This window comes from Drosophila elegans, unplaced genomic scaffold (assembly GCF_018152505.1).
Source record: "Drosophila elegans isolate 14027-0461.03 unplaced genomic scaffold, ASM1815250v1 contig_149, whole genome shotgun sequence".
Classification (NCBI taxonomy): Eukaryota; Metazoa; Arthropoda; class Insecta; order Diptera; family Drosophilidae; genus Drosophila; species Drosophila elegans.
In genome coordinates this window covers 9,278,093-9,290,718 of record NW_024545513.1, presented here as the reverse complement: position 1 = coordinate 9,290,718, position 12,626 = coordinate 9,278,093, and the positions used below count along the sequence as shown (strand labels likewise).

Sequence of the window (12,626 nt, the reverse complement as noted above, 5' to 3'; positions counted from 1 at the left end):
AAAAGTTAGAAATTTGGACATAAATAAATTTTTCAAAAATCGTTTTTCAAAATTCGGTTTTTTTGTCAAAACTAAATTAATTGTTTTCAATCGATCAGGGATGGATGGCATAGGTTGCCAGCTGTTCAAAATAGCAACTCTTTTGACTTTGGGTCTTATTTTGGCAAAGTTACAACAAAAAGACTCTTAAGGAATAATTTTGTTTGAAAAATCGCCAAAAACCCCAAAAAACACATTAAAAACTTGGTTTTTGTGTCAAAACCCTGGGAAATAATGGTCAAATGTTGGAATGTCATACACCGTTGAATTCGTTATAAAATTTCCAATCAAATGGCATTCACAGTTAAAATTTTTTCAGATTTTCAAATTTCTGCAAAAAATGATGATGTACCCCCTTACAAAAAAGTTAGAAATTTGGACATAAATAAATTTTTCAAAAATCGTTTTTCAAAATTCGGTTTTTTTGTCAAAACTAAATTAATTGTTTTCAATCGATCAGGGATGGATGGCATAGGTTGCCAGCTGTTCAAAATAGCAACTCTTTTGACTTTGGGTCTTATTTTGGCAAAGTTACAACAAAAAGACTCTGAAGGAATAATTTTGTTTGAAAAATCGCCAAAAACCCCAAAAAACACATTAAAAACTTGGTTTTTGTGTCAAAACCCTGGGAAATAATGGTCAAATGTTGGAATGTCATACACCGTTGAATTCGTTATAAAATTTCCAATCAAATGGCATTCACAGTTAAAATTTTTTCAGATTTTCAAATTTCTGCAAAAAATGATGATGTACCCCCTTACAAAAAAGTTAGAAATTTGGACATAAATAAATTTTTCAAAAATCGTTTTTCAAAATTCGGTTTTTTTGTCAAAACTAAATTAATTGTTTTCAATCGATCAGGGATGGATGGCATAGGTTGCCAGCTGTTCAAAATAGCAACTCTTTTGACTTTGGGTCTTATTTTGGCAAAGTTACAACAAAAAGACTCTTAAGGAATAATTTTGTTTGAAAAATCGCCAAAAACCCCAAAAAACACATTAAAAACTTGGTTTTTGTGTCAAAACCCTGGGAAATAATGGTCAAATGTTGGATTGTCATACACCGTTGAATTCGTTATAAAATTTCCAATCAAATGGCATTCACAGTTAAAATTTTTTCAGATTTTCAAATTTCTGCAAAAAATGATGATGTACCCCCTTACAAAAAAGTTAGAAATTTGGACATAAATAAATTTTTCAAAAATCGTTTTTCAAAATTCGGTTTTTTTGTCAAAACTAAATTAATTGTTTTCAATCGATCAGGGATGGATGGCATAGGTTGCCAGCTGTTCAAAATAGCAACTCTTTTGACTTTGGGTCTTATTTTGGCAAAGTTACATCAAAAAGACTCTTGAGAAATAATTTTGTTTGAAAAATCGCCAAAAACCCCAAAAAACACATTAAAAACTTGGTTTTTGTGTCAAAACCCTGGGAAATAATGGTCAAATGTTGGAATGTCATACACCGTTGAATTCGTTATAAAATTTCCAATCAAATGGCATTCACAGTTAAAATTTTTTCAGATTTTCAAATTTCTGCAAAAAATGATGATGTACCCCCTTACAAAAAAGTTAGAAATTTGGACATAAATAAATTTTTCAAAAATCGTTTTTCAAAATTCGGTTTTTTTGTCAAAACTAAATTAATTGTTTTCAATCGATCAGGGATGGATGGCATAGGTTGCCAGCTGTTCAAAATAGCAACTCTTTTGACTTTGGGTCTTATTTTGGCAAAGTTACAACAAAAAGACTCTTAAGGAATAATTTTGTTTGAAAAATCGCCAAAAACCCCAAAAAACACATTAAAAACTTGGTTTTTGTGTCAAAACCCTGGGAAATAATGGTCAAATGTTGGATTGTCATACACCGTTGAATTCGTTATAAAATTTCCAATCAAATGGCATTCACAGTTAAAATTTTTTCAGATTTTCAAATTTCTGCAAAAAATGATGATGTACCCCCTTACAAAAAAGTTAGAAATTTGGACATAAATAAATTTTTCAAAAATCGTTTTTCAAAATTCGGTTTTTTTGTCAAAACTAAATTAATTGTTTTCAATCGATCAGGGATGGATGGCATAGGTTGCCAGCTGTTCAAAATAGCAACGCAATAGCAAAGTCACAACAAAAAGACTCTTCAGAAACAATTTTGTTTGAAAAATCTAAAAAACCCCAAAAAAGAACTCGGTTTTTGGGACAAAACCCTGGTCAAAAGTTGGAAATCCATACACCGTTGAATTCGTAATAGAATTTACTGTCGAATGGCATTGATAGCCAAAAATGCATATTTGCATATTTTCGTAAAAATTATGTTATTTAAAAAAAACAAGAGAATTGTTCATTACATAATTTTCTTTCCAAAATTTGCAGTCAAATGTTAGTAAATTAATTTTTCTGAATCTTACGAGCACTCAATTTATTTATTTATTTTAAATATTTTGTAATGGTTGCCAAAAATAAAGAAAAATCCAATTTTAGTTTCCGTTTCCTGATTTAACTCATTATTAACTGTTAAGCCGCTCGAAATCGCCATAATAGCAAATAATACTACCAATACAGTCCAACAATACCATCAATAAGCTGAAGTACACTTGAACATTTCAGTGTCCAATTTCCAATGTTCTGGGGGATTCACTTTAAAAAGGAAATATGTTTTCGTGTCCCAATGGAAAACGAATTTTCCGTGCTCTTAAGGAATGCCGTAATTGCTGCACGCCAGTGCAAATAAAGAGGAGGAAACTAAAAAGCCGGAAGAAAAGAGGACAAGTGGCCCAAAAGCCGCTTAACGGTTGGTCAGAAAAAGAGGGGGGCTCCTGAGAAAGAGACCGAAACTGAGACGGAGAAAGAGACAGAGATAGAGACAGTCGAAAAAGTCAGTGTGGGTTTTGATGTTAATAAGCCTGGCGCAATAAATTAGAGCGGCCTAAGGCGGGATTTATTGGCACGTCGATAATCGATGGCCAGGACTCGAGATTCGAGGCTTGAGACTCGAAACTCGAGACTCGAGTGCCTAGACACCTTGGTCAGGACCTAGTTGTTGATGATGTCCGAATGTCACTGGCTCTGCCCTTTTGTTGACCTTTCCCGGTCCTTTTCCCGGTGTCCATATGTGTGTCCGTGGGGCATCGCCTCTATGGACGGACTTATGCCGGCTGCGCCAAAAGTTTTAATGACTTTTCATGCGCCTTATTGAGCGGCGAATATGGCCATGCCCTGCCATCGCACACTCAGCGAAATTTCGTTTACAATGTATAAAACATAAATTAATGTATAAAGCATATGCTGTAAAACCAAAAATAAATATAAATTTTAATACAAAAATAATTTGATGTTCTTTAAAAGAGCTTTAGTTGAATAATCTATGGCATTTTCTGAAAGATTTCAGTCCCAACCAAACTATTTTTGCTTTGCATCCATAAAAATTCTTAATAATAGAACTTAAAGAAGATTTTTTTTCGTTGAGTGCAGCCTTGTACGACTGGTGGTTCGCGTAGTTGCGAGCATTGCTGTTGCTGCTGTCCTCTCATCATAATGAATGTTTTCTTGTGGCATCGAACAAAATGCCAATAAAAGTATTTTATTAAAATTACGCACACATTCAATCATTATTGGAATGTCCTGCCGGGCTTAGCGGCGAACGCGAAGGGAGTGGCACCGGGACTGGGACTGGGACTGAGACACTCCCGGACACTTGGACAGAACTAGGGCACCTCCGGACGGAAAATGGAGGGAGAAGGACACGGGGCAGGGAACACGGGACACAGGAGTCAGGACACAGAAAACAGAAAACAGAGCCCAGGAGCAGTGTTGTCAACTCCAGACAACCAAAAGTTTATTTAACTTATATTTATCTAAATCAAATTTTTATTTTATTGCACGTAATTTAGAATTTCAATTAAAGGCCTTAAAATACTTACCAATATACAAACGAATATGGGCACCATTTGTGTACACCAAGTGTCACTTATTATGATTTGCAATTACTGTCATTTTCAATTGCATAATGTTTGTTATTATTCAAAGAATCATATATTGTTAAATAGAAAATTTCTTAAAATTACCTAACAGTTCCAGAATAATGTTCTGTTAAATAGAAATTGTATTAATTTATTTTTTTAACAATTTTTTAGTTTTATCCCTTATCCATATATAATATTTCGGTATCAAAAAAAATTAATGATGATTAAAAAACATTTAAACATTTTTGGGCCTTCGGTTAAGAAGACATTCGGCTATAAAATGTCCAAGTTGGCTACACTGCAACATCGAATGCTGAGAAATGCGAGACAGCTTCGGCGGCATTTACATTGAGTGCGTGTCACTTGCGCCACGCCCCTTGGGTGATGGGAGGCGCTGGGATGGGGCGTGGCATCGGACTGACTGGGGAATTAGTCGCAAGACGCGTGGACAAAGTTGAACATATTGCCTGGCTTATGAACTCCAGGCCCATCGCATGAATATCGAATGAATGCCAATAGAGGCGGGAATTTTGTTTGCTACAAAATTTAATGTTTTATATTAAAAACAGCATTACAACATTTGTGTTTATCAAATACATGCTTTCGTTTAATAAAGCTATGTTTACCGTTTAATGATTTTATCAAGCCGAATTAATAAACTAATCAGTTTATTATAACCGAAGTGGGGATTAAGAAACTATTTTAAATAGGTCAAGTACAAATTCAAACAAAGTTCAACAAATAGTCTTTGTTTTCTGGTCATTTAAAAACATTTATAATAACCACTGAACGCTGCTTATAATTGTGTTCTCTTACCTCTTTTTTGAACAGGTGAAAGAGGACTGGAAGTACGTGGCCATGGTGCTCGACCGCCTGTTCCTGTGGATCTTCACAATAGCCGTGGTCGTCGGCACCGCCGGCATTATCCTGCAGGCTCCGACGCTCTACGACACCCGGATGCCCATCGACATCAAGCTATCGGAGATCGCCTCGACGACGGCCAAGCCCAATGTGGCCAGGCCAGTGTTGTAAGCGGATCGATAGGTCGATAAGTTGACAGTTCGATAAGTTGATGAGTCGGTGGCCCGATCGATATCGCAGTATTCCGGGGAACTCACACCACACACAGTCTGAAGAAGCCAACAAAAGCAAAACACAAGTAATGAATGAAATTCGCATTTGTTTTTTCTTTAACAACAAACAAGAGAGGGGGTAAACAAAAAATAACCACAAAACTTGTTCCAAAAACATAACAGAAACGAGAAACGACGACGAGAAACCAAGTAACTATAACTATAAAATTGTATTTGTTGTATACATAAAAGGTATAACTAACTATAAATAATTTGTACACTAATGTTTAAACAGGCAAACGATGCTAAACAAAGCGGTTTTTTTTCTAGGCAAAGTAAATGAACAGAGACAAAACATAAAAATAAAAAAAAAAAATTAAGTAAAACCAATTCATATGAAACGAAGCGCAAAATAGTATGCAACAGATAATTAAATACGATTTATGGTAATAATTGAGAGCGAAATTAAATTAGTGAAATTAAATTAGCCTAGCCAAACATCAAGAATAACGAAATAAAACAAAAAAAACAGTGTGTTTGTTGAACAAGAAAACGAGGAGAAGGAGAACAACATTAGTTAGCTAAGCGAACCAAAATAAAGGAACAGGAAAGAAGCCAACAAAAAAGGCAAATATATATGTATATGTGTGTGTACACTGAGAGAAAAGCGGGTAAAAACAAGAGAACATTTCTGATTTAAGAAAGCTGTATTCTTCAAGACCCATGTCCTTTAAATTATATTCGCCTTGCCAATGAAATCTACTTCTGATTAGGAAAATAAAAGCCATCCAAATTATTGATGCAAACATACTAACATCCATTTTGAGCAATTCATCCATAATTTTGATACATTTCTATGAAATGTTTAAATCTAAAGTGACACTTTTTTTAAAAGTTATTTATTAGGCTTATGAAGTTCACATCTGTTGTTTTCCATTCAATTTAATTCTTAATAACGTTCCAATATTAAACTACGTTTCAGCTAACCCACAATGTTTTTGGTATGCTTTACATGAAGAATGCTTTCTTAAATTATGAACTATTACGTTTAATTTTTTTTCTCCGTGTGCATGAGTATGTGTGTGACTGCAAATGAGGCATGCAAATTAGTGCAAATAAACCGAGGAAAACTAAGGGGAAGAGAATGGGGGCAAGCGCAGCACCAGACCCCCGGAAAAGCCAAAAAACCCCCCTCCACGATTTCGCCTTGGGGCAATTAGTTAGCACAAAGCTTTAGTTATTATGCCCAAGTGTACGTGGGCCTATATGCGTGTTGGTGCGAGCGCATGTGTGTGCATAGTAAATAATCACCATTAGAAATTCAAATTCAATTTTGGCGCTTGCACTGCCTAATTGGCAAAAACGCGTTCAAGTTGCTCACGTTTCTTTTTGCCGCCCAATTAACATTTCCCACGCTCGCCACGCTCATAATTTATGATAATTTTCAGTTGCATAATTCACGAAAAACGATAAAAAAAAAATAAACTCAAAAGTTAGTGGAGCTACCTGCAAAATAAAAAAAAGTTTAACTCGCCTTCGCATTTTTGCTGGTATTATATGGCGATTGCTTTATTTGCAGCACCGTTTATTTGCCTTACACTTTTTATTGCTCATAAAATCAAATGATGCCTGATTAGGGGAAGACAACAAAAAAAAAACAGAAAGGACATTGACAGCAGGGGAATTCCCCCTTTTTTCACACAAAAAAAAGAAAGTTTTAAAATGCAGTTGGCCTGTCTAACATATTTCTGTTAGTCGAGGGAAATTTTTACAGTCGACAGGCGACAAACTTTTCACTTCGATTTGGCAGGACCACAAAAGGGAAAAAAATTAAACAAATAAACAAGTTCCTTTAATTTAATTAGCACAATAAAATCAAGCTTATATTTATAATTAAAAACTATTTTCTATTGCTATTAATGTCCTCTTCTACACAAACCATTTTGAGTTTAAAAAGCTTAAATAAGATATTGCTAGTAATTATGATTTTTATATTATTTATTATTATAGCGCGACAAGTTTTTAGCGCTAGTCAAAGTTTATTTCAGTCCCAATAATGGTCTTATTACACCAACTGTTTTCAAACATTATTTAATTTAAATTGTTAGTTTTGTAAAATTTGGAATCAATATTATCATTAAAATTGATTTTGGATTCTTTGTCGCCTGATCCTGAATTATTGTCGAAGCCAACAAAAACAAAAACCACAATGCGTGTGTCGTCACAAGCAAGTGTCAATCACAGTCACCGCAATGCAATTGCTCCCGCCACGCCCCCTGGGTCCCCCTCCCCTCTACCCCGCCCATATCACACACAACACTTTTCCAGTTTTTAATTAAATGAAATGCAAGCGAAGAGCTATGGCAGACAGTGTGCCAGAGGGAGATGGGGCGATGAGTGAAATGCACACAAAATGAAAAGCCATTAACGAAATATTATATCTGAAGATGGCGGGAGTGGCGATGTCAGCTGAATCCGGTTTGGGATATAAAAAGAGCACAAATTTCTGAAGCTTTTATGCACAGAGAGAAACAATTTATTTATGTTCGCGAAGATTCAATTTACAAATTTAAAAAGTGTTATTTGGATATTTTTTCTTACGAATTGGGATTTTTTAAGGGGCACGATAAAAACATTTTTAATTAAGGTATTTCATGAATGATTCGCATTTTGCAATTCAATATAACTTATTTAGGATACATTTTCAATTTAAGAATTGTTTTAATGATTAACAGTTTTTAATTCTTTGTGACCAGAAAGAAATTTCTAATTACAAGGAACAGAAAATTATTCGATTTAATAAAAGGATTCATAACTGGAATAAAAATTTAAATAATAGGTTTTATTCAAAGGAACCACAACAATCCCTTAAAAACTCTTCAAAAGTCATTAAATTCCAGCTAAGTCACTAGAGCTTTTGGGTTTAGGACGCTTAGGAAGTGGTATTTCCTTTCCGTGTAGCTTTGATGTTATTTAAGCGAAAGGCATTTAATAGGTTATATAAGTAAGCCTGGAATGGGGCAGTTGGAGACCGCAAATCATAATTGTTGCGGGCACACAGGACACAACAAAAACAAATGGGGGAAATGGGGAGTTGGGCCAATAAGTGGGTGGTCGGTGGTCGGTGGACGGTGGACGGTGGACTTCTCCCTGAAGTCGTAACAATGCAAACTGTGTGGCCACACACAAAAAGGACATTAGCCCTGCTCCTTGCCAGATCGCTTTGCCTTCTGCTTTTTGCTTTTTGCTTTTGGCTGTTGATTTTGCTTTTGCTTATGCTTTTCCCTTTGGCTCTCACTTTTGCTTTGTTTCATTATTTTTCTTCTATTTTTTTCTTTTTTTCTTGGCCGCCAATGAGCGATGCGTATCAGCAGCGAACGAAGCCAAGAATTCGGTCTATTTGTTTGTTTTCACTTTGACGGCCTAAATGTATTCACAGTGGAAATTCCTGTGGCAGGGCAAATTAAGTCACGACAAGGGAAGTCGGGTGGGAAAAGAAATTAACCAGTTCATTAACACAATTTTTGACATTCTTGATATTTTTGATTTTGGTGCCCTGAATTCGAAAGGCTACAAAGTTGCACAAGGGAATAGGAGTTTTAAAAAATATTTTTTTTTTCTAAACCTTAAGGTAATGTAATTTTTTGTTATCTTTTTTTTCGCCAACAAAGTTTGTTATATTTATTGTGTATATTTATCAAGGTTTATTAATGTTTTCCACTGTCTTCAATTAACTGTTTTATAAAGATTTTTAACCGTTTTATACCAAACTTTCCACTCCGTAGATCATCTCAAGACTCACTTACAAGCGACACTTAAAATGTTAAGGGCAAATGTAAGGTTCTTACCCTTTCATTGCCTATCTACAATCTTTCCGTATCCGGTGTGAACATAAAAAATGCACATCCAGTTGAAGCATTTAAATCAATGCAAGCCAACCGTTTCCTTAAATCCCCTCCAATGCACCTTTCAATTCGAATTTAAATTTTAAATTTTAACGAAATAAAAAGGGAAACCAAAAAAAAAAAACTAGGAGTATATGGCTGAGCCGGCAATATCCATCATTGAGCATTTCCCACTGTACCAGCAATTTATCTATGTGTCTATGTCCATGTTCCCGAGTGTCGCGTGTCGGCCCCCAAACGCAGTGGGCAATACAAAAGCAATCATAAAGTTATAGCCCGGCTGAAACAGTCGCTACTTCGGGGCAACTTCCCCTCGACGGCCATTTCGACTACCGTTCCCGGTTTTCGGTTCGCTTGCCAGCCAAAAACTCGAAGCAGAAACCAACTTTACACCCTTGGGCGACATTTTCCACCGGGCAGCAGCCTTTTCCGCACCCACAATTGGACCCACCAACACCCTAGGCCAGTACTGCTATCTTGTCCTTTTTTTTGCGGACAGATTTGTCCCTTTTCGCTGTTCAACTATAGTTGAATTTGTTCAGTAAGTTTTAATATTTAGTAATTTTAAATTGGCTTGCATTTAAAAATATATGGTTGTTTTTTACAGATGTGGATTAATTCAACTAGTTGAATTATTCTAAATGGTATGACTTTTCATGACTTTTTTAATTTGGTTTGTTATATTTTCATTTATTAATTTTAAAACGTTTGCGTTTAAACATATATGAAACGTTTTATTTTGTTGCCAATAAAATTTAAAATATCTTGCTGGCATCTCTAACCCACCCACGCTTTCCCTCTCCCCCATTTTCCCGCCCCATATCGTTTAATGTGCTATCTATGTTTCTGCTTCTGTTTTTTGACCCACCTTTTGCCTGAATAAGAGCGGCGAATTTATTGCTTGCTAATAGGAAAACAGCCTCCCTTCGGACTTTTCCCCAGTTCTCAGCCCTACACCCTCGTCCAAAAAAAAAAAAATATTCTGGCTGGTCAGGAGGACAAAGTTTGTCGACAATTTGTTGTTTTTGTAACGGGGGCGGGGGGAGGGGAAATCACCCAGAGCAGAGGGAAAATATGTTTTCAACATAATTTCATTCATTATATTGGAATTGTTATTGTTGTTGGTCTGTTGGTCTGTTTGCCGATGCTGCTGCTCATTTTCAGCAGGCTCATTATCGGCCACGCCCCCAAAAATACACAAAGACCCACACACCCACACCTTGGGCGGGCATTTTGGCTAATTTGAATTTGATTTCATTCGGAAAGTTTGCCGTTTTTGGCATTTGTTTCATGGCGCTGTTTTGATTCTTGCGACAAGTGCAAATAATTGTATTCGTAAGTTGATTAATTGAAAACGAATGCGAGACGGGGGAACAGTGATTTTTAATAATTCAAGAACCCAGAAAAAAATATCTTAAAATAACCCAATATTACAAAATGGGTCTTTTCGTTCGACTCAACTAAAACAAATTGCCTGTAATTTTACAGAATATACCAAACCTTTTAACTTTCATGGAAAAAAACACAAAAATTAAAGGCAAGTGATCAAAATTCTCTAGATATAATGTTTTTGCAAAAAACTCCCCGAAAGTCTTTTGTAGTCTTGGTTTTTATCACTGCTGTAATGAATCTTGAAATTTTAAATTTTTTCTTCGAAAATTTAAAGTAACAAAAAGGATATACGGATTTTTTGCCCTTAACAAATTGTCTTAAAATTCGCTGAAAACATCCTTAGCACAATTGAAATGAACCTCTAAGGTTTCACAGGAATAAACAAATACATGTTCCAAATATAGGGATTTACGAAGTCCTCTCTCGGCGCAAACATTTCCGAGTGCGTGAGTGTGCGTGCGTGTCATATATATCACTAGTCCCTAACAAAAAATATGGAAAACAAACAGGCGTTAAAATAAAATTAACTTATTTAAAACGTATTTATATGGAAATTGGAAACAAACAAACGAAAAAGAAACTCAAGAGACAGAGAAACAAAAGTGTAAAAATGTTGAAATATTTTTTACAAAACAAAATGGGCAAAACTAACAATATGCCAAGGGGTCAAGGGGTTAGACTTTGGACATTAATTGAACTCGACTTTTTGGGGTCGCTACCATTTGCCACAAGACATTGTGAGCTCCAACAGTTTATACATAAGCACATAGATATACACATATATATAAATATATATATATATAAAGATATTTGGGATCGGGGGCAAAGTGGGGCCGGCGAAACTAACACTAAAATTATAAACGCGAAAGTCGCATAAAGGGTGACATTTTTTTTAGAACGTACCTTTAACAGAACGTTTAAGAAGCGTTCACCCAGAACAACTAACACTAATTTTAAAGCATACATTTAATAGTAAAATTAACATTAACATTAACATTAACATTAACATTAAAATTAAACTAAAACTAACAGAAGAAATTGATAAGCGATATACACAGCAAAGAAAAAATTAGCAAAATTGTTTAAAAATGAGCGAAGCAAACCAAAAACGAATTGATCTAACTTTTAAGAACATAACACAAATGGACAAAAAAGAAAAACAAATTAAAAAATATATTTAAACAAAGCAAAGAAAAAAACTATAAAATTATACGATTTACAAAGCTAAGAAAACAAATAATTGTAAAAATAGAGACCACTTTTTTTTGCTCAAAGCCAGGGGTCATCCCTCACCCTCATTCACTTTCCCAAGAAAAAAAAATTAAACTCAAAAATAAAATATATTTCGCGGCACGTAAAAATTTGTTCGTCACGAAAATAAACCTAAAAAATCCAACACAAAACGATTTTCTAAAAAAAATTTGCAAGCATTGGCCAACCCAAAACCAAATAATGTTTAAAATTAAACTAAAGCCAAAACAACACTCAAGTAAAACCACAAGAAGATAAGAAAAAAACGAAGAAAAATTATAATTAAAACTTAGCTTCTAGTGAGAGAATTTTTAAAACAAAGCGAAAATGAAATGATAGAAAAATGCCCCAGAAACCAAAATAAGAATCTATGTTAACAAATCGAGAAAAGATAAATATATAAATGGAATTATAAGATCGGCTAGCCGACACTGAAATACCCTTGCAATTGATTTAAAAAGTTTGAGATCAGTAATGAAAATGAACCCATATACATATATATTAAAACACATAATAAAAATCGAACTAAAACAATGAAGTATTTTATGTATATTTATGTGCTTAAACAAAAAACTAGAAAATCTAGGTTTAATAATTAACACCTAATTTCATTTAAAGAGTTTTGTTTCTCTTAATCTGGTTTAATGTGTTTTTTAACAATGCTTAAAAAAGAAATATTGAATATATTTTAAACTAATTTCAGACTGGTATTAAAACCCTTTCGGTTTTTAATAATTAACTTAATTGCATACAATTTACAATTCTTTTTTCTAAAATTAGGATCGATTTTTATTCAATTTGTAGAACATGAAAACATATAAGTTTTGGAAGAAATTTGTTAATTATATTTCATGAAACATGATTCCTTTTTAAGGCAAAATATAAAAATACGATTGCAAGGATATCGAGTAAAAAGTTTCTAAACAAGAAATGCAAAAACTAAAACCAAATGAGAAACAGAAATTCAACTAGAGAATTCTTTTCAAATATCAAATAAAGCAAGAAAATAA

At 34.3% G+C, this 12,626-nt stretch overlaps 1 protein-coding gene across 1 annotated transcript in view; it reads left to right on the top strand.

Annotated features, from left to right (window-relative positions):
* The window catches only part of LOC108136437 (acetylcholine receptor subunit alpha-like), a 65,357-nt gene extending 52,731 nt beyond the window's left edge, over positions 1–12,626 (top strand). Inside the window, exon 10 of the mRNA XM_017257596.2 lies at positions 4,827–12,626. Within this exon, the coding sequence (XP_017113085.1) occupies positions 4,827–5,027 (201 nt within the window). The 3' untranslated portion in view covers positions 5,028–12,626. The remainder of the gene's footprint in view (positions 1–4,826) is intronic.